Consider the following 23,585-nt stretch of genomic DNA (forward strand, 5'->3'; position numbering starts at 1 on the left):
CCGGAGGTGTGGGCATGTTCTCCATGCAGGCTGTAATTCAGCCTGGATTGCAAACAGGACAGAGCGCATGACTGCTTTGTGCGGCCTGAGCGGGCCAACCAAACAGCCACTGCGCACTTGAGTGGGCATGCAACTCTGCCCCTGCCCTGCTCCATGAGTGGAGCAGCCCTTCCCACCCTCCCGCCCGTAAAGGAAACATGGAATGATTACATCAGGAAGTTATCATCATGTGATGATTGATCCTCTTCTTGCACTGCTTGAAAGCCGTAGGGCAACGCTCTTCCATCATAGCAGATGAGCCAACACTGGAGGTGCGTCTACAGGTGCTAGGCCTGGCCGACTCGGGCCCCGGGCCTCCTCCGCTACCTGTCCCACCATCTCCTTACCTGGACATTGACACTGTGGCGCAATCTGCTAAACTCTCTTCAAATCTGTGACTCAGCCAGCAGGAGCCTCAGCCAGGTGGGATTGCACAAGCCTGGGTACAGCAGTCACATCCAAGTCCGCTGGTGAACCTCCCGATAGAGTTGATGCAGCAGGGCCTCCTTAGGCGTGAACTTGCAGCGCTCCCACAACACAAGTTGTGTGCAGCTCAGGGACCTCAACCTCCACAGCGTCCGGCCAGCGAAACCTCATCTGGTCTGTGCTGCAGAGAGGTGCCCCCCACCATTGGTAATCCCCTCTGTGCACCCCGGTGTAGTGGTGAATCATAGTATGCGATGCAGACCTGCCTATGTTGGTGCCCAGGAGCACCTCTACCATTCACAGCTCCAAGGGGCGGAAGGCGGTCTTCTCACTCAGGTCAGCAACGTATCTGTATGCGACCGGCCAGACTTCACCAACAGGTATGGGTGATCGCCGCACTTCAATGTCTACTGCCAAGGCTCATCGACTCCACAGTTCCTTCACATCCCACTCCAGGCTCCAGACACAGGTACAGTGAGGCATTCAGGCTCCAGACGCAGGTCCAGCGATGCATCCAGGCTCCACACGCAGGTCCAGTGAGGCATCCAGGCTCCAGACGCAGGTCCTGCAACGTATCCAGGCTCCAGACGCAGGTCCAGCGAGGCATCCAGGCTCCAGATGCAGGTCCAGTGAGGCATCCTGACTCCAGACGCAGGTCCAGTGAGGAATCCAGGCCCCAGGCGCAGGTCCTGTGAGGCCTCCAGGCTCTCATCCTGGTCATCCTAGATGTTGGGTGGCTTGAGGGGGTTGTTGATGTGTGCTGCTCTTGGCCCTGGCTGCTCCATTCTGCATTTCATTGTTTTTTTTCCTATTTTCTATTGGAGGTTGACTGATAGGCTATGTTTTCCAATAGAGGCAAAAAAAACTCAAGTAGGGGTGACTAACATGCGTATTTTTGCCGCTAATGGGCCTTTCGCTTGTTTTCATCCGCTAACGCCTATCGCCATCACGCTAATGTTAGCGTCAGTTTTCACCTCAGACCCCCTGAAGCTATCTCCATGTAGCGACGTCTTGTACATACGCCGGTAACAAGGAGATAGTTTTCAGCGGTACACAACGGTAAGAAAACTGTTGCTAACTAGTGTTAGAGGTAGTTTTTGCCAGTCCTTGTACATATAGCCCTATGACTTTCTTATCCGTTATCATCCGGCTTGTAAAAATGGTGAAGCAGATACCCTGTCAAACTTTTGATTTGAACAATGCAAAAGTACTGGATCAACTGAAGCACATGACATTTTTCTAAAAGGTACTATTTACAGCGGCTTTAAGTAATGATGTGTGGAAGGGAAGCACATTCGTAAAAACATTGATAGAATGGATGGAGCCTGGGAAAAGAATAAAATCTTATTTTGCATAGAAATGCACAAATATTCTCTTCCCCACAAAGGAGTTACAAGAATTGTTTGTAAGATATTGCCACACTAGCCCATTGGCATGACATACTGGAGAAAACAAAATGGTGCAATTATTGAAACAACTTTTTTGGCGGTAAACTATGACTCCAGAGATGCTAAGAGGTTTGTTTTAATATGCGCAGTCTGTGCTCAGTAGAAGAGTTCCACCACTCCACTATCATCATCATTATAGCCTCTTCTGGGACCCTCTAGGCTGTGGCATACCATCTCTATGGATTTTATTGTTGAACTACCCTCTCCCCCATCAAGAAATGACTACAACACAATCTAAGTAGTGGTGGATCACTTGTTCTATAATAACCAGTTTTGTTCCGCTAAAGAAATGGCAACAGCATCCACATTTGCTGTGATTTTCTTACAACACATAGTACAATCACACACTATATCTACTATTCTGATTACAGTGTAACTCAACAGGGAAGAAGTTATGTAAAAGTAATTGGCATTGTTGTACTTGTGAATACAGTGGAGTTTGTGGATCTACAGTATTCCTGAAAAACTCCTACTTTTCAGATCAGTCAATTTTACTAAGACTTGCAATATGATTTTTTTTCTTTTTCCAACTGCATATTTATTCAAAGTCTTTTTTATGATGAAAGATGTATTGTTAAGGGTTTTAGGGCCAGATGTAGGTAAATCAGAAATACCTATCTCCTAATAGCGAATTTTACAGATTCGCTATTAAGAAATTGGTATTTCCTATGTAGGTAGAGATTCGGTAAAAGATACCGAATCCTTAATATTCCTTATTACCAAATCGGTAATTGAGATTCAGTAATAAGGAGTACCTGCCCATTCATTTCTATGGGCTTGGAAGCCCATAGGAATGAATGTGAAGACATTCAGTATTAGCGACTCGGTATTACCGAATCGGTAATACCGGGAGGTATTTCAAGGGTGCCAGGGTGTCCAAAGGACACCCTGTTGCACCCCTAAAATGTGCATGTGTGCACATGTGGCGCACATCCATGCCCTAAGGGCATAGATGTGTGCCACATGGCCCTTCAAAAAAAGCAAAAAATAGCTTTTTTAAGGGAAATCGGTAATCACCACCACCTTGAAGTTAGTGGTAATTACCAATTTCTTAAGGCTCAAAAGCACTCTTTAATGTGCTTCCTACATTGCATTTAGGGAATTGGTATTACCGATTCCTTAAATGCAAGAGCAATAAGGAATCGGTATTAAGGAATCAGTATTTACCAATTCCTTACCTATATTAGGAATGGCTAAATACCGGTCGGTAACGCTGAAATTTACTGAATTTCGGCATTACCGACCGGTATTTAGCCACCTACATCTGGCCCTTAGTCTGTACTTTTATGATTATCAATTAATAATTGCTTTTAATTAACTGAAGTTCAAAATTACATTTCTGGAGCATTGGCTATTTGGGACCATTTTCTCTTTAAGGGAGCACTGTGGCCTTTGCAACAACGTGTTCTGCAAAACCTGCTTTGACAACAAGGCCGGGTGGTCTAGGGCTGTGCGATCGGTTACACCGCACCGGGCGCTGACGTCCGGTGGGGGCTCTGTGTTTGCAAGTATATTATGATTTAAAAGCACCTGTTGCTGTGTTCCGGCCACCAGCAATTTTGAGGAAGCCATAAAAATGTCAAGATAACTCCAGGTGATTAAAGTTCTTCCTGGATCCAGATCGAAGTTTTGTCCAGTGGAAGTGTAAGGTAGCAGGGAGGGTTAATGTGCCTACTGTAAAAGAAAGTGTACTATGCAAATCACAGAGTGCATATAATATAAATAGGTCAGTGGTTAGTGCTTTTGTTAGAGATCATTTTGTTACTTGCATTTTATAAGTTAAAATCTTATGATAGCGCAGTCAGCTATTAACTCTCTTTAAAGAGCTACATGCTGACTGCAAGGTATAGATTAGAGCTTTCTTATTTTTTCCCCAATTTTTCATTATCCTAATGTTGCAAAAAGGGTTTATTTGAGTGGAAATTAATTCTTATTATTAAAAAGAATCCCAAACCATGGTGTTAAGTTTTAAATTCGTAGTTTGTGCTTCTCCAGACCAAGCAAACTTAAACTGCACTGCCTTCCAGTATGGATGACAGATGACTTTTACACCTCATAATCCTGTGCCTTATGTAACATTTCCTATGCACTGTTCTACACATGTATGATTGTCTGTGTGTGTGTGTGGGGGTGTGATGGAAAATGGCATCTTACACTGGTACGGATGGCGCTAAAAAACTAATTTAATGCATCTGAGAGAAAGTAGTTATGGAGACGAGGGGTGCTGTTAAAGGGTGGTAGTGAGAGCACTAAAGCCCGCCCTGTTTGACAACATATAGCAATTTTTCATTTGTGCACACCCAAATATATTCACATGTAATGTCATTAGATGCTCTATGAAAGTCTGTCTTCAAATGACCTACCTATCATAGAGCTCCTACTTGGAATGGCAATTTGCTTTCTAGGTGAGAATGAATCTGGTACTTACCACATATCAGTGATGAGTGCAAATGTCATGTCACACAATAAAATCACATTTTTCATTGAAGGTTTGTGGGTTCATTTTAACATTGCAGAGTAAAAGCTTCAATCCTGTTTCACTGTAATGCATTACATACTTTGACCTGTTCATTGTAAGAAACAAGTAACATTTCCAATGGTCTCACTTTTAAGACATGATACAAATATTGTACAGAAATGGCAAAGAACATTTAGCTTCCTAAACATACTACAATGACCATTCCATTCATGTTTACCATATTGCAATATAAAGCAATGTAATATTTATCTTTGCATCAATTAAGGATGCAGTTTAGTACACATAGGCTCTTATTATGATTAAGTCAAAATTACAATCTGTTTTTTTAACACACCCAGTAAAAACTGGGGGGCATATTTACAAGCCCCTTGAGACATCTTTACAACACAGTTGCGTCACTTCTGTGACACAGCAGCATCGTACACAATGCGCCACTATGCGACAGATTTACAACGTGACTCATCTACTGAGATGCGTCACGATGTAAAGCCCTGCGCTACATTATAGCTGCGTTGGGTATAATGTATGCAAGATTTCACGGAGTCACTTTTACGTCCCTGCTGCATCAAAGCCAGGAGAGGCGCTGCATGTTAGGTATAGGGCGCCCCTGAGCATTGCTGGAGTTGCGTCGCGCTTGCAACACGACTCCATCAATGCGCTGCCCTTATGCCACAAGATGCCACACGCATCTGACTATCCTTGCACCATGATGCGCCTCATTGTAAAAGCCACGCATCCATGGTGGCACAAGGGTAGTTTTACGTGTCGCATCTTTACTGGTGCATCCCTGCTAATATGCAGAGATGCGCCAGTCCTTGTAAAGCTGCCCCTGGGTGTGTTAAATATCTCAACCTTCATTAACTTTCAGCAGTTCAAACCTGCCAGAATTTAACAAGGGAAAAGTATACTGTATTTACCGTACTTTGTGGATTTTGGTACGCTAAGCATCAAAATATGCATGCTATTCCCCAAAAATTTGCAATGTGGTGTTATTTATTCAATCTGGTAAGCAACCAACACTCAAGTATCGTTATTTATGAGGTGCAGTAAATACTACTTTGATTAAGACGAACTCGAAATCAGGACTGTAGAAGCCTTAGAAATTAGCTGATGATTTTGACAGAGTATCTTATCTATCCCTGGAGAAAAAATGAAACTATGCTAAAAATCAATCAGTTTACAATTTAAATGTTTTCATGGAAAAAGACACTAAGGCCCTCATTTATGAGAGTTGACTCATTGCTGTAGTAAGGCAGTGATGCATCAGAAAAACCTGTGCTGTTCTATATCACCACAAAATGTCATGGATCCACTACTTTTACGGTACGAATCACCATGACATAATGCCCCATAGTGCATCAAAATACATTATACATATGTGGGATGGCTACCACAGAGGAAAGTGACGCTTGTGCAGCCAATCAATCAATCAATCAATCAGGGGTTATAAAACGTGCTACTGACCCGTGAGGGTCTCAAGGCACTCGGGGGTGGGGTGCAGCTCCGGATCAGTCGAAGAGCCAGGTCTTGAGATCCTTCCTGAACGTGGGCAGGGTCGGGGAGCATCTGATGTTCACAGGGAGCTCATTCCAGTTCTTGGCTGCACTCTAGAAGAAGTCTCTCCTGCCTGCTCTATTTCTGCGGATGCGGGGGACCTCTGCCAGGGCCAGGTCGGCGGAATGGAGGTTCCTCTTGGGTACGTGGAAGGAGACTCACTCGTTAAGGTATTTGGTCCGATGTTGTGGAGGGATTTGTAGGTGTGGGTGAGGAGTTTGAAGGTAACCCTCTTATCGATGGGGAACCAGTGGAGGTCTCGTAGGTGTTGGGTCATGTGTTCGCGATGCAGTGTCCTAATGATGAGTCTGGCTGCGTTTTTCTGGATGGTTTGGAGTTTGTGTAGAAGATTCCGGCATAGAGGGTGTTGCCATAGTCCAGTCTGCTGTTTATGAGCGCATGGGTGATGGTCCTTCTGCAGTCGGGGGATCCATTTGAAGGTCTTGCAGAGGATGCGCGGGCAGTTGAAACTGTTGGAAGCGACGGAGTTGATCTGGCGGTTCATGGAGAGGGACGAGTCAAGGATGATGTTGAGGTTTCATGTGTGCACTGTAGGGGTGGGAGGACACCCGAGGGTGTAGGGCCACCGGGTGTTGTCACAGGCGGAGGTGCAGCGTCCGAGGACGGGGACCTCAGTTTTCTCTGAGTTAAGCTTCAAGCAGCTGTCTTTCATCCAGACTGTGACGTCTTTCATTCCTTCCTGGAAGCAGAATCTGGTGTCTTCGGGATTCTTTGTGAATGAGAGGATGAGCAGTGTGTCATCAGCGTAGGATACTATGCTGCGCCCATGCTGTCTGATGATAGCCGTGAGAGAGTCCATGTAGGGCTGAGCGATGATCTTTAGGGTACTCCGCAGTTGATATCTGTGGGTTCGGAGAGGAAGGGAGGGAGTCTGATCCTCTGGGTTCTGCCGGAGAGAAAGGATTGGATCCAGTCGAGGGCGGCTCCTTGTATCCCAGCCTCGTTAAGTCTGGCTGCGAACGTGCGATGTGAGACGGTGTCGAAGGCTGCGCGGAGGTCTTTAAGGATGAGGGCCGCAGTGTGTCCCTGGTCAAGTAGCATGCAGATGTCATCAGTTGCGGTCTCAGTGCTGTGGTTGCTGTGGAATGCAGACTACGAGGCATCTAAGATGGAGTTCTCTTCGATGAAGGCAGTCAGCTGAACATTTACGAGTCTCTTAGTGACTTTGGCCGCAAAGGTGAGACGAGACATTGGCCGAAAGTTTTTCAGGTCCGTTGCCTAGTCCGTGGGTTTCTTGAGGAGGGGTTTAACCACTGCTTGCTTCCAGGCGACTGGAAAAGTGCTGGATCTGAAGAAGGCTTTGATGGTTCATCCTAGTTCGGGTGTGATGGCTGCAGCGGCCTGTGGAAGATGTGCGATGGGCAGGGGTTCGTCGGGGCTCCTGAGTGGGTTTTCTTCATGGTCGCGGTGATGTGTTAGACGGTGGTGGGATTCCAGGTCATGACGGTTGGCTTATCAGTGGCGGTTGGGAGTGGGGTGGTGTCTGGGGTCTGTTCGCTGAAGTTGTCGTAGAGGGCCTTGATCTTCAGATGGAAGTAGGAGCTGAGCTTGTTGTAGAGTTCCTGGGAAGGTGTGATGTCTGTGGCTTCGCTGGGGTTTTGGCAAAATGCTGTATGACGAACATTTCTTTGGCATTGCTCACGTTGGTGTGGACTTTATCCCTGATGAAGGTCCGTTTGGTGTCTCTCATGTGCTGCTGGTATTCCTTCAGAGCTTTCCTGTGGTTGTCCCATGCTTCCGTGGTTTTCTGGTTATGCCAGGTTTTCTCTAGGCATCTGCAGGAGTGCCTGGCTTCTTGTAGTTCTGTGGTGATCCAGGTGGCCTTCACAGGATGTTGTTTGGCGGATTGGCGGAGGGGTGTCAGCTTGTCGGCGCAGCAGGAGATCCAGCGGTGAAATTCTTTGGCTGCGGAGTTGGTGTTGGTCGTGGTGCTGGGGGGGTCTTGGAGGAAGGTGGTGTTGAAGTGTTCCTCTGTTACCTTGCTCCAGTTCCTTTGTGGTGGGAGTGGACGGGCTTTAGTGCAGTGGTGGTGTTGAAGGTGAAGTGAACGCAGTGGTGGTCCATGCAGAGGGGCTGGGTGATGTGGCTGAAACTGATATTTGTCCCTCCTGTGAAGATGGGGTAGAGGGTGTGTCCAACTCTGTGAGTGGGCGTGTTGACGAGCTGCTTCAGTCTCAAGTTGGCGAGGTTGTCAAGGAGAGTGGTGGATTCGGGGTTGCTGCAGTTGTCGAAGTGGAAGTTCAGGTCCCCGAGTAGAATGTAGTCCATGGAGGAGATGGTGTGGGGTTGCGAAAAGCTCAGCGATGGTAGTTGCAGACTGCGTGTGAGGTCCCAGGTGTCTATAGACGAGGATGCCGTGTAGTGTGGTCCTGGGGCTGGTCTGGATCTGGAAGTGGAGTCATTCTGTGTTGGACTGGGGGTCACTCGTGCTGGAGGTGGAGAGTCGGAGGGGGGTCTAGTGTGCGATTGGGAGTCCTCCTCCTGGGCGGTTGGGGCAGTCCTTTCTTTGGATCTTGTAGCCATCAGGGATGGCAGTGGCAATGTTGGTCCAGGTTTCTGTGAAGAAGGCAACGTCGGGCGAGAGGGTGGCAATCGGGTCCCAGATCTCTATGGCGTGTCAGTGTCGGGAGCGCACCTTGAGGAGGATGCATGTCAGGGCATTGGCGGTGCGTGCATCCAGCGGGCCTTCGACGGTCGTGGGGGCTTTGTCGATGGTGAAGGATCTTCTGCAGGGTCTGCACAAGAACTGTCCGTGGGTGGTGTTCGGTGAGGATCTTTCGCAGTTGGTGTTTCTTCCGGGATTGAGTGCGTGGAGGGTGGTGGAATCATAATGGTGGGGCCTCCGAGATTCAGGGTTCCTGGTGCTGGCCGTGGTAGGGACGCGGATGGGCTCAGACGGGCTTGCCTTAGTTGCGCCTTTGGTGCGCCAGTGGCCCGACCGTGCAGCGGCCGCCATTAAGAAGGGGAGGGACGATCAGCTGGGAGGCGAGATCTGCAGTGGAGTGGGGTGGGGTCACAGGTGCAGGTGCAGTAGTGGTGGGAAAAAGGATGTGGGGAGACAACGAGAATCAGCCAACAACCTTAACTAGAGATGAAGATTAAAACACAACAATTCAAAATCGGCACAAACAGTATCGACTAGCCCACAATGAATCAATAAAATATTTACTCTCAGGCAGAGGTGACTGGCACACTGGGGACTCTAAACCCTCCCAAGAGAAAGAGAGTAGGCTCGACGGCAGAGAAATGGGCGTGGAGCTGCTGTGGAGAGAGTGTGTCCCCGACCAGGGTCAGGGGACTTACTCAAAGTGATGTTAGACTGCTTTGCAGCATGTAAAGCACGCAAATCAGTCTGGCGCCACTTTGGAGTGTGGCACATGTCAAAAATCTATTAAAAAGTGACATATTTCAAGAAAAACACATCCTTATTTCTCAAAAGGGAGAGCTGGAGCAGGCAGCTGCAACCAGGGCAATAAACCCAATGATCCTAGCACCAACCAGGATGTTCAGACAGATCCCCCAGGAGAAGAGGAAGAAAGATTTCACTGAGGAGGAGAATCAAATTCTGGTAACAGAGGTGACAAAGTATGAACATCAAGTTTTTGGCACCTCCATAGTGGATAAGATCAACAGTTTCTGGCAAGCTAAAAGGCCAGTGTCTGATTGCAAGAAGCGCTGACACGATTATACGCGCACGACCATGGAGAAACTGGCCAATAAACCTAATGCGGCAATGCAGACTAGAATGAATGAATGAATAAATGGAATTATAGAGCGCATGGCTACCCAGAGGCATCCCAGCGCTGTGACAGCACTGAGGAGGGAGGGGAGAGTTCCTAGGGGAAGAACTAGGTCTTCTGTTGTTTCCGGAAGGTCAAGTGGTTGGGTTCCCTATGAATGGAGAGAGGTAGGGAATTCCAAAGCTTTGATGAGTTATATGAAAAGAGACGACCACCTGATCTGGACCTCATAATTCTTGGAACCTCTGCCAGATGGAGCGCATCAGAACGGAGAATTCTGGGGGCCTTATAGGATCTAACTAGGGCCTTGGTGAGGGGTGCGCCATTCCCCTTCAAAGATTTATGAGTGATACATAGGGCCTTAAAGTGGATTCACTCCTGAACTGGGAGACAGTGACGGGAGTGAAGGGAGGCTTTGGCTGAGCAGCGGCTGCTCGTTCCTGTGAGCAGTCTTGCTGCTGAATTCAGAACAACCTGCAGCTTGGCGATTACTGACTTCGGGGCACCCAGATAGAGAGAATTCCCAAGATCTAATCTGGACAGGATCAGAGCCTGGATCAGGAGCTTTCTAGATTGACCGGGGAGCAGGGGAAGAACTTTCCTGATTGTTCTAATTAGGCCAAAGCACACAGTGGCCGTCTTTATCGCTTGGGTCTTGAAAGAGTGTTCTTGGTCCAACCAGATTCCCAGGTTCTTTATTTCCGTTTTTGGAATGGGAGCCGGGCCCATATTGGCTGGCCACATGGTGTTAGATTTTAAACTAAGCAGGTTGCCGAGAACCATCAGCTCGGTCTTATCCCCATTGAGCTTTAGATGTGATAAGCTCATCCAGTTGGTGACTTCCTTAAGGCAGGAGAGGAGAGCTATGGGTGACTGCTTTGCCTGATTCAGTGCTACAACCAGCTGGGTGTCATTGGCGTATGTAACTATATGGACACAGAAGGGGCATACAATATCCGCCAACGGGGCCATATACAAATTGAAAAGATTGGGGCTAAGAGTTGAGCCCTGAGGAATTCCACACTGTAAAGGGAAGGATTTGGATGAGGTATCACCTTCGAAAACCTGAAAGTGATGGTTTCCAGGAATGATTGAAGCCATGAGAGGGCTGTTCCTGACAGTCCCACCTTTTTGAGGCAGTGAACCAAGATGCAGTGGTTCACCGTGTCAAAGGCTGCGCTTAGGTCAAGAAGAATTATGGCAGACGACCCTCCCTGGAGGAAGAGGACCCGACGACCAGGAGATGCTAAACCCCTTAGAGGAGCAGGTGGCATCAGTCATCCCAGCAGAGTTGGTGGCAGGTGTGCCAGGACTGGACATTGCTGGCATTGAGGACCAACAAGACCTACAGGGTAAGTGGCAACAAGTGACAATATGATCTCGAAGTGGCCTTGCCGGCGATCTTCTTGATAGCTTCAGAGTTTGGCAAAGTATCCGGCTATCTAGGAAATGAATGGAAAGCAGAGGTCCTGGTATGGAACCAATGAATGGATAACCCTTTGATAAAGAAAAAAATGAAATAATTTGGTTTAAAAATTGTACTAGATACAAATAAAATTCCAGAAATAAACCTATGCAAATTATTACGATGAAACTATGCAGGTAATGAAGGGATGGGTACACCGACCTCTAACAAATATAGGGCGCACCAATCTGGTCAAGATAGTGATATTGCCAAAAATTGCTTTCCTTTTTAATACGATCCCCTTGCATTTTGAGAAATCTTTGATTGATAAAGTCCAGCAGGCAGTAAATGCCTTTATTTGGGCATATATAAGGATCAGAGTCTCATGGAAAAAGTTGCAGAGAATAATGGAGAAAAGTGGGCTATCGCTACCAGGCATTCAATATTATGCTTGGCCCTTCCAACCTACTAACTCCAGAATGCTTTTTATTATTCAGGGTGGATCAGAATTAGGAATTATGTTTATGGCAATGATAAAAGAAAGTAATACGGATGTAGACAGGTTCCTATTTAAATTTGGAGGTCCAAAATACTTCAAAAAATCAAATTAAAAGTACTTCAAGCATTGGCTAGAATGTGGTATTCTAATGGACGATGGTTAAAATTAGACAACTATTCCCATTCAGCACCTATTTCGGAATCTCCAGGAACCCTGGAGTGTCTAAAAGACAAGCTAGAGCTACCGATAAGGAATGCATGTGTACGTCACTGGGGAGACCTTACTCAAGACGGTAACATTATACCACAGAATAAGTTAAATGAGCTATTTGGGGATAAACTCTCAAAATTTCAATATTTGAAATTGAAAAGTTGGGAACAAAGCCAGGAGCTGCTTTTCTGTATTGGAAATTCCATGAAAGAACAACTTGTGGGGGAAACCCCCAGGGAACAAAGACGTCTCTTTCTAGTATTGTGAATTACAAGACACTATGGATAGAACATTCAACTTGCAGAGGAATTGTGGGGAGGATGCTTGCTGAGGGAGCAGTGACAATATATGTGGCAAGTATCGATTCGTACATTAAATTCCATTGTCAAGCCCGCTTCTTTACAGAGAAACCACCTCTAATTACTCCCGCGTCCCGCAAGGATCCTCACTCAGCCCAACCCTCTTCAATGTCTACATGAGCCCTCTCGCAGCCATCGCCCGCCGACGCAACCTCAACATCATATCCTACGCCGACGACACCCAGCTGATCCTCTCCCTCACCAACGACCCCGCCAAAGCCAACCTCCAGGAAGGAATGAGAGACGTCGCAGAATGGATGAAGATCAGCCGCCTGAAACTGAACTCAGACAAGACGGAAGTCCTCATCCTCGGACCATCTCCCTCCGCGTGGGACGACTCCTGGTGGCCCCCTGCCCTGGGCAGCGCACCCAAACCAACGGACCACGCACACAACCTGGGCTTCATCCTGGACTCCTCCCTCACGATGACCAAGCAAGTGAACGCAGTCTCATCATCCTGGTTCAACATCCTGCGCATGCTCCGAAAGATTTTCCGATGGATCCCCACAGAAACCAGGAAGACGGTCACCCAGGCCCTCGTCACCAGCCGCCTGGACTACGGGAACACCCTCTACGCTGGAACTACAGCCAAACTCCAGAAAAGGCTCTAGCGCATTCAGAACTCCTCAGCGCGACTCATCCTGGACATCCCTCGCCGCAGCCACATCTCTGCCCACCTGAGAGACCTACACTGGCTCCCCGTCAACAAGAGGATCACGTTCAGGCTCCTCACCCACGCACACAAGGCTCTCCACGACATGGGCCCGAAGTACCTCAACAGCCGCCTCACCTTCTACACACCCACCCGCCAGCTCCGATCCGCCAGCCTCGCCCTCGCCTCCGTCCCACGAATTCGGAAATCCACCGTCGGAGGAAGATCCTTCTCCTACCTGGCAGCCAAGACATGGAACTCACTCCCCACTCACCTACGACTGACCCTGGATCACCTCTCCTTCAGGAAACAACTCAAGACCTGGCTGTTCGAGCAATAGCGACTCCCCCCCCCCTCAGCGCCTTGAGACCCTTACGGGTGAGTAGCGAGCTATACAAATTCTTATGATTGATTGATTGATTGATAACACCTGGGAAGCTGTCGAAGATGGGGAATGGAAGACCAACTATGGGCCTCATTACGATGTTGGTCAGAAAGGCTCTGAATGGCAGTCTGACTTGACAAAACCGTGTCGGAACCTACGTTTCCGACTCGGTCAGAATAATTTCCGACCAACTGATTGCAATGTACCCGGTTGGAAAGCAAACCATCCGGTCAGTCTGAATCTGTTCCAACAGGCATTCGGAAACTCCAAGTTGGTCAAAGCCAAGTCGTACAGCTCTATGGATCACATTTCCGACCGGCGTATTACGAGGCCAGATTCACACAGCCTTTCCAAATCGGCCTGTCCAACATAAAAAGGCTGTCAGAAACTGACTTTGGGGGCCCATAGCAGACCCTCCATCCTGAGGCTCTGGGTAGGGGCTGTGGGGGTACCCATGGGACCCATCTTTCAAACAATGCACAGTGTGGCAGGCACCATGGGTTGGCCGCCACAATGTGCAAGGTTTTCCGCAACCACCCTTTTTATCAGTAGAAGCCTGTGTTGTCGCTCGGAACACAGGCTCCCATTAAAGTCAATGGGAGACTTTCCGAATGGTGTTCGGAAGCATAGTAATCGGTCTGTCAGAACCGATTCCGACAAGGAGTCAGTTGGTTTGCTTTCTGACAAACCCCATAATGAGGCCCAAAGTGTGGTCTAAAAAAGGCGGTGGATCTCCACATGTTTCAGCAATGCCCAGGAATCATGAGGTTTTGGGATGAAGTGGGAAAGACCATTTCAGGTATCTTGGGTCTACAAATGAAGGTAAGCCTTTCATTGGTCCTTTTCAGAGTGATGGAAGGTGTTTCAGGAACTGTTAGAGATTGTGTCAGGAATCAAGCGAGCGTCATTACTCTGGGTAGGAGTGCTGGTAAAACAGGGTCTTAGTCGAACCCTCTCACATCAATCTGTGGGTGGATGTGAAGAGAATAGGCACACTCTAAGATGGCCACCAAGTTACCCTTAGTTTCAGTGCAGTGTTTGGGAAGGATTGCGAAATCTGGTGAGACTTGAGATTACGAGTCGCAAGAGTTTGCCTTCCACTGCACAATTCAATTTGCTTGTTTTGAAGAGTAGTTTGTTTTTCCGTCGCTCTCCCTGAATTAACATTTAGCGGGAAGCAACATTTCTAGTTTGTTTACAGTTGGTCCTCAGTCTACCCTAGAGAGTACTCTGTGGGTGTATCCTCCTTTGTTCCTCCTAGTCAGGTAATGTCCCTCAGCCACTCAGTCACAGGGACTTCCGCTTGGACTATTCTGAGTGTATGACATTTTTTCCAGGGTCGGTTTGTATCATTTTAGTGTCATTTTGTCTCCTGAGAGTCAGCTCTAGACCACTAGAACACTTTCTTCTGGCCTCCTGATCGATACATTTGCTTTTCATTTAGCTCCCTTCGTCAAACTTGACCTCTGCCTGAGCCCCTGATGCCCTCCCCTACTTGTGGGGTGTCTTCTACAGAACATAAACTGAACAACCAACATGCCGCACTCCCCTGGTACCATGGTTTTGACTGTCTTGCAGGGCACCTTTATGTCAAAAGCAGTCAGTGATCACCCTTCTTGTGCAGGGCACACTCATACAGGACCAATCCACAGAAGTCTCAGGATAACCCTCCAAGATGCTAATAGTAGGTCTATCCCCCCAACTGTACCTCAAGGGGCATAAGGGTGCTTGCACTGCTATCCCTGGAGAGACCAATCATAGTAATTGGTGCCAGTTGGAGTCAAAGTCTTCCACTCCATCCTTTCAGTGGGATAATGTGACTTCTCCTTTCAGCTGGACATTTATTTGCCATTGTTGATCACAAGTCTAGTGTCTTCCAAAATATGTCTGCCTTTTCAGGGGGTTTAAATGAGGAGGTGAGTGAAACATTCTAGATGATGGGCACATCTGCACAATCCTAGGGTACTATATCATCACACCACCTCTGCCAGAATCTACCTGCTAGCATTCGGGGACCTTTCAACTTGGCAGCATCAAATGATCTATGGAACAATCTTCTTGGGGAGCCTCAACCCTGACCCATACTGACACAGCTTCTTTAACTCTTCCCATCAAAACCTCAAAGGGGAGCAGCTCCTGTGTTTGGCTCCAGATGATTTGCCTTTTCCCTTTGTATCTGGTGGTGTGAGCTTGCCCAGGCCAAGTACATTGTAAAGAGTTAATTAGCACCAGCAGATTTTCTCCCCTACCCTTCCTTTCCCAGGAATAGAGCCAAGCACTGTCAAATGGATCTATTGTACTAAGAGGAATTTGATCCTTTTTTTGGGTAGTGGAGTTATTAAATGTATCCAATATGGGAGACAAAGGTCTGGAATCTGACTAGGACTGAGCCAGGAAAAAATATAATTCACCAAGCACTATAATGAGTACACTTATCACAAAAGTGACAGTGGCTCTCCACTTGGGTACATCTTTACCCTATGATACATATGTGACAAGTATCTCTAGGCCTAAGTATGGCAAAACTGTGCAGTGAAGCAGATTTCACCCACCAGGTTTAGTAAAACACAGCAGATCTACAAAATGAATGCCCACTCACATTATAAGTCCTACAACAGATCAGCACCAATCCCTGAAGAGTCTCTTCTGTGACAGGCAACCTATTTGCAGATACCAGGGTGAGCTAAATGGCTGTGTGTGTTTATGTGTAACCAGCTGTGCAGTAGCAGACCTCTGAAAAGTAATTGCAAACGCCTGGAGCGAAAATGGAGGGACGCTGCCAAAATGGTATATAAATGGTATATAAAGCCTCTATGAAAGAGTTGCACAGAGCAATTAAGGTGGCTAGAAAGGTGTATATAGCTACAAGGATGAACAACTCGGATAAACCTGGCAAAGAATTGTTTAGGTGGGTTAACTCCTTTCTTAATCCCTGCGAATTAACTACTGATTCTCAGCCGGTGCAACTTTTTTGTGATGTGCTTTCTGACTTTTTTAAAGACAGTTCAAAAACAGTTAAATCTGATGCTAGGGAGAGTAGTGCCAGGAAACCTCTCTTGTCCTGTTTTTCCCCCATTTCTCAGTAGGAGGCACTGGCTGAGATGCTGAAGTGCAGGTCAGGTGCCCCAGGGGATCCTTGTCCCTCCAAAGTATGGAAGGAAGTAGCCCATTCTGCCCCCCTGGTGCTACTGAACATATGGAATACCTCACTTGGTTCTGGCACCTTTCCTGACTTATGGAAGCATGCAACACTCCTGCCTTTAAAGAAAAAAGCCAATATCAATGCCGGTGTCCTGTCTAACTACAAACCTATTTCCCATCTGCCAGCTCCAGCCAAGATGCTGGAAAAGGCTGTCCAGAGACAATTAGCTAAATATACGGAAATCAGTAACATTTTACATGACACGCAATGTGGTTTTCGAGCATGCTTCAGCACAGAGTCAGCCTTTGTGAAAGTAGCTGAGTCGGTGAGGGCGGCAGTGGATTCGGGGGCCTCAGCTATGCTGGTCCTCCTGGATCTATCTGACGCATTCAATACAGTTGGTCATGCGATTCTGGTGCAACGCCTTCTGGATTTCGGCATTGGGGGAACCGCCCTGGAGTGGGTGAGGTCATTTCTTCAAAAGCGGACTCAGAGGGTGGCTGATCAATACTATCAGTCGGAGCAGAAGCATTTGTTGTGTGGGGTGCCTCAAGGATCAGCGTTAAGCCCACTGCTGTTTAACATCTACTTGGCCCCCCTGTTTTCAGCTGGGGGGTCAAGGCTATATCTTATGCCGATGACACCCAGCTGGTGTTCCCTTCCAAGGATCAGGCAGACGAGCCCTTTGAAAGTTTTAGGAGCTGTCTTTCAGATGTTGCAGTTTGTTTGAACAACAAAAAATAAAAGTTGAATGCTGAAAAAACGGAGGTAATGTTCTTTGGAACAATCAACCTGCCTGACTCGGACCTATGGTGGCCGCAGGAAATGGGGACACCACCCACCCCTACTGATATGGTTTAAAATTTGTGAGTTCAATGGGAGGCTAACCTGTCATTTTCCACTCAAATTCAGAAAGTACCATCTACCTGTTTTGGAAAATTGAGGTATTTGAGAAAATGTCTACATCTGCTACCAGAAAGTTGCAGGTGCACCATAGTTCATGCAAATGTGGCATCCAGGTTGGATAATGCCAATGGCCTCTATCTTGGCCTACCGGACTATTTGGTTAAGCGACTGCAACTGGTTCAGAACGCGGCAGCACGTCTGCTTAGATGTGTGCCCATGCGAAAACACATTTCCCCATACATTAAAGAACTGCATTGGCTTCAAGTGGCCAATAGAATTAAATTTAAGGCCCTGACCTTAGCCTTTCGTTCGTTTTGTTCGTTCCATGGGCTTTGCCCCAATTATTTGAAACAGCGATTATCTGTTTACAAACAATCTCGCCTATTGCAGTCCAGCAATCAGAATCTACTGGCCACCCCACGAATTAGGAAGGAGCGCTAGGGTGGTAGATCCTTTGTGGCGAGAGTAGCTAGACTCTGGAATTCTTTGCCGCCAGCTTTAAGGCAAATGTACTCAGAATGCTTATTTAGGAAGGCAGTCAAGACTTGGCTTTTTAACCTAGATTGATTCTGGAGGGGGATTTGATTCTTGATTCTGTCCTTGTCCTTTTATTGTGCTGTTGCTTTTTTGTTTTAGCGCCGGGACACCTCCTTTGGGCGGTAACTGTTTTGCGCCTTATAAATAGCCGTATTATTATTATTATTATTATTATTATTATTATTATTATTATTATTATTATTGTTAATATTATTAATATTATTATTATATTAAAAAACAGTCACTGGCAGTTACATCTCAGTAAATTTCCTTAGAATTTATTGTGAGTGAGACTGAGTTGGTGAACCTCATTCACAGAAAAACTTCAAAACAGGGTAGTTAGAAAGCAAAAAGGCCTGTGGGATGAAATGAGTGGTACCAATTTCATATATACACCTTGCCAAGGTTAATCTAGGCAAAGAAGCTAGCTTTTGCTCCTTGGTATTCTCTCCTATTCAGCAGCAACAAGTGGCAATGAGTTCTGACCAGGCACGCTATTCACAAGTTATCCACCATCACGGATATCCTAAGGTGGCCTTCCTACCCCCAAGACCTCCCATCTAGCTAAACTGTTAAGACGCCTCTTCCCACAAGGAACCTAGACTGCACTAAGAACCCTCCTGGTTCTAGGTCAGATGCATCTTGGACAATCAGCTCCTCCCAAGCCTGAACGGGTCTAAGCTCAACCTTGTCATTGGTCCAACAACTCTGTGCCCATCACACTCCTCCTGGCAAGGGTTCTGTGTCTGAGAACTGATGCCGTCATGCCCAACGGGTGTCAAATATGTCCTTCAGGTCACTGGCCATTCTCCCTTGGAGAATACAGAACCTCAGTATCCTCATGTAACAGGGTCACTCGATGCTAAAGAATAAGCCACAGGCCTCTCTCAGGACTTCGGACCCTCACCCACAGGACCTAGCTGAAACTACCCTTGAGGATGGCTGACTTTCTAAGGAATAAAGTCCACTTATTCTGCTGACAGAAAGTCATCCCTAGGCCACTCCGCTAATGGGGACAACTCTAGGAACACTGTCCTACCTGTCCTCCATAAAAACAGGATCCTGTCCTCTCTTGTCAACTCTAACCCCCCATCTGGTCAACTGGAAGTGCCAGTGGGCACCACATAGGCCACGCCTCAGACAAACCCAACTTGAGCCACTGTAAACCAACTAGGGACCCTACAGATTCCTCTGTGAAATTTGACAGGTTACCCTCTAGGTAACAGCTTTTGACTTCCTTCTCACTCAGCTCAGAGGCTGTCACAGCCCAGTGAGTTCATACCTGGCAAGCCAGGACTTCCACCAGGCAGGCCTCAAGCCCTCGAACCACAAGGCTTGTGTACCTAAAGTGCCCCAGGCAGGTATCTGCTAAGACATCGTCCTCTGCAGCCTATACTTAAAACATCTCAGAGCAACATTTCCTGAAAGAAGACTTACACTACCCACGCAGACAGATGCTCAGAGTCCCCGTCATCTGGAGCAGTTCATGTGTACAGCAAACTGACTAGTTACACAACAAAGTGGCCAGTTACAACCAGTGCCTCAATTGTGCTCAGATGCTCTGCTCAGAAGCCCTTGGCTGGTGCAATTAAATGTTGGTATGTTCGATACCAAGGCTGGTAGACTTGAATGGATCTCAAGCCTCTTTAATCCACGACCATACATGTGCAGTACCTTTATCTCACTCCTGCAGGTCCCTCCCTTCTTCCTTTATATCGTGTTTTTGTGCAGTGCTTAATTTCTAAAACGAATAAGTAGCAGGTACCAAGATATTTTTGAAGTGGCTCCTGCAGATGGCACCATCCACAGATCTTGCTAAATCTGGCAAATGCCAGAATAAACGTCACCTACTACCATCACCCATCTACTAGGTTGCCTAAAGATATAAGATTGGTTGGGGCATGCTGATATTATTACTATTAATGATATACTGCATTGTTAAACACCACTGCTTTGGAGCTTTTGTAAAAATAGACTGACAACGCCACCATGTGTTGATCTATGAAATATATGCCAGTGCGAAGAAATAAGTGCCAGTGGCACGTACTGGCAAACACTGGCACAAATTAAGCACTGGTCCCCAGAATATCGCCACTGCAGAAACAGCTTTCTTTTCCCTGAATCCCATTTTCCTTCGCTAGACAGAAGGTAGAGATTCGATAGACAGGCAAGAAAAAAAATACAGCCCCAGCTCATTCCCAGTTTCCAACTTCACAGACATTCAACTGTGCAAGCAGGCTGACTGACCAGACCAAGACCGCTTATCCTTAGGGTACAGCAGGTCTCTATTACCCATAGAACTTGGGAGAAGTTACAATTCTGAAGATCCAAGACCCAATCTAACCATACTCTCTCTTGTACTCAGACATTTAAGAATCCTTCAGACCAGGGTGTAGTAAAATGTTCTTATGTGTAGCCATGCCGGTAGTTCGCTTATAAAAATGGGTCATGCAAACATATTTCAAATCTAGAACCAACAATGTGATTATGAACTCTACTCAAGCCTCTGCAGTAAGCAGCAAAATCATGAGCTTTAAACATGTTACCTTTTACAAGTTAAAATGACACAAAATATACTCTGAACTCTTTAACCTTATATATGCACTTTGTGTAACTTGGCAAATGTTTAGAATACAATTACAATTCCTTATAAAACTGTAGTGGGAAAGCAAATTCGTTATGGACAAAGTACAAAGTAAGTTATTGCTGGAAAAAACAAAATTCTTTTGATGAATAAGATGGTAGACTATGAACAAAAGAAAAATGTAATAAGTGTCATTGTTTGCCATGATCAAATAAGAAACGTGTGTATTGTTAATATGATGATTTTAGAGTGATTCATCTATTACTATATTCGCATACTTACAGCTTTAGTTACTGCCTGGAAACGGTCAAAACTGATTAGGATTATAGTGTTAATTGAACATTGACATATGATATAATCTACGACAAGCCACAATTTGCAGATATGCATTCCAAGGACCCATTTTCCATTCATGACATAGTTTTTCATGTACAATGGGGTCGAAAACGTACCTGCAAAATAGTATTGCAATGAAATCAATAAAAATTCAGTAATTCAATATTTTTGCACGTTAGACTAATGATTAAGATAACTGTTTTGAAAATGCCTTCATTAAATGTTTGATTTATACATGTATTTGCATACCAGAGTTAAACTTAAATGCACACAATTGTCATCTCCTAGTTAAAATGGTGCTCGATGGAATATACTGCTCCTTACAATCCACCTTTATGGCAGTAGAAGTGGGAAAGTGGAGGGCAGGGTGACAAGGCAAAACGTTTGTAACACCTGCAAACTCCTACATTTGGGGGTATTTTCAAAGGTTTTGCTTTGTGTGTTTAACTCCTAAACCATACATATAATATTTTCAGGAAAAGGATGAGTAAGAGTGTTTCCAAGATAGAAAAGAGAAGGGAATGCCCCTATCATAAAGGGGAAAGTAGGGGTATTTTCACAAAGAGAAATGTTTGCAGTTGAGGACATTAAAAGATTTGTGTTACGAAAAAGAAAGCTGGGCAAAGTTACTCATGTGGACTAATCAGCATACACACAATCTACAGGAGTAAGTTTGGCTGAGGAAGGTTATACAGGGACATGTACGACTGACTAAAATTTCCATGCATACTCCTGGGGATCGTTGTAATTTTGAAAAGGGTTGTAAATCTATACAAAATGTTGGTAGAAATCTATGGTGCATAGATGTTTTTACTTTTGCAAGCCATTTTGTTAATCAGGGCCATTGAAATTATATTTCTTATCTGAATAATCACTTGCTAAACCACAAAAACATGTTGATGTCATGTATGAACCTTATAATATATTTGCTTTTCTTGAGAGGCACAGAGGGGATGCACTCCAAGGTCTCATTATGATCTTACATGAACTTGTTGGTTTCTTGGTAAATGAATAATTACCATTTGTCTATTGTGTGTACTATTCTGACTGAAAGAAATGTGGTTGTTGGTTGAGAGGGTTGGAAGCCCCACTCAAGCAATGACCACAATCCTTGCTAGGGTTCGTCACAAAAGTGACTAAATTACCCTTTGATTAACCATGTGGTAGCTTGGTATTTAGAGGCAATGCAATGAGTAATAACATGAAAATACTACACAAAGAAATAACAAACAAAATTTGAAAAATAGTGTACATTTTAATAAATAAAATGAGATCAAAATAAATGCAATTTAATCAGTAGAACTATGGTTTTTATTTTGTTTTGTTGAAAATAGTGCCAAGAAGCAGAACTCCCCACTCATGGTTATCTGGCTGCACTGGACCAGGGTAAGTCACAGGTTCAGGACAACCACGATGGAACGTGGGCTGGATACAGGGACCAGGTTAGTCCCGCTAAAGAGTTACCTTCTGAAGGGCGACACGAAGAGTGCTGTTCCCATTGGAGGAGGTCGTAAGGAGGAGGCTTTCAGCATGAAGAGCATATCGAGTATCGTGGACATTCGTCGCTGTAATGCAAAGAGCCAGTCTTCAACAAAGCTTAATGTTGGGGGTCGCCGTGGGCTGTAGCACTAACTGCAGGTCTCGCATTGCCCATCATTGTGGACACTCACAGTCGATTTGAGGAGCAGGTACAGCTGAACATTTGTTTTGGAGGTGGTGTTCGGTCTGTGCAGTAAAGAGGTCATTTAACAGTCCTGAGGTGCCCAAACTTCAGGATTTTCATCTTTACTTTTGGAAGACATTTCACTGATGACAGCCAATGGTCCAAGACCTGGGGGGCATCTCTTGGGGATCAGGACTCACTCCAGCAGAGGCCAGCAGCAGGGCTTAGGCAGGTCAAGGCATGTCTGTCTATTGCATTAAAGCCTCTAGAAATTTGTTGTGCCCCTGTAACTCATACAGAAGGTCATCCAATTGACCCTTGGAGTCATTCTAGGTTGCCTAGGATTAAGGCACGCAGACCCAAACTTCCTTCTTCAGACAGCTAGGCAGTCCTTTAACCAGCAGGGCAGCCCTTTTGGAAGCAGGACAGACCTTCTTCTGAATCTTCCACAGATTCAGGAGTGTCCTGACTGTCCTATTTTTATACCTGGTGGAACATTTGTGTGGGGGAATTCCCTAACCTACCCCTAAAACTGGTTCGGATCAGTTCTTCCCCTTCCTCTGGTTCCAAACTATCTACGGTGACAAAGGCAGGGGCAGCTCTGGTGCCAGGTACCTTTGTGTGCACTGTGGGCAAGGTCATTTGAGATGCAATTAGGGCAGGGCACAGCTCCTCCACAGTCATCCTGCCAGGTTTACCCTATCCCATCTACACCCAAGTACCCTTGTTTATTTCATTGGCCTGATATGCATTCTTGACAGTCAGCAAATCCAGTCAACTGGAAAATCCTCAAAAGGCCCTAAAAACTTTGGGGAGGGTAATGCTAACTTTGTACAAGCAACATTTTCAATATCATAATACAGACTCTGACTTTGCCATTAAAGAGGATTTCAAATCACAATTCATTTAAGTGTAAACATCATTTCACTATCTGCTCCCAAAATGAATTTAGCACCAAATATTTGACTTAAGGTAATCCAATGTTAGCTTATGGGAGAAAAAATTCTTACAGCAGTGAAAACCCATTTTAGGGGGTTTGAACTGGTAGGACACGTAAAAGCAAAACCCACATGTCGTACCAGGACCCCTTAGGACATAACTTAGGTTGACTAATAAGTATTTAATGGAACAGTTTAGTCCTGGCAAAAGGTGAATTTTGCCAGGCTGAATTGGCAGTTTAAATCTGCACTACAGGCTGCA

The 23,585-nt window shown here is 45.9% G+C and overlaps 1 protein-coding gene across 1 annotated transcript in view; it reads right to left on the reverse strand.

Annotated features, from left to right (window-relative positions):
• LOC144828065 (histamine H3 receptor-like) overlaps positions 1–23,585 on the reverse strand; it is a 37,229-nt gene that overhangs the window by 11,742 nt on the left and 1,902 nt on the right. Inside the window, exon 3 of the mRNA XM_078686202.1 lies at positions 20,669–20,838. Coding sequence (XP_078542328.1) covers positions 20,669–20,838 — 170 coding nt within the window. The remainder of the gene's footprint in view (positions 1–20,668; positions 20,839–23,585) is intronic.

This window comes from Lissotriton helveticus, chromosome 4_1 (assembly GCF_964261635.1).
Source record: "Lissotriton helveticus chromosome 4_1, aLisHel1.1, whole genome shotgun sequence".
In the NCBI taxonomy this organism is placed as follows: Eukaryota; Metazoa; Chordata; class Amphibia; order Caudata; family Salamandridae; genus Lissotriton; species Lissotriton helveticus.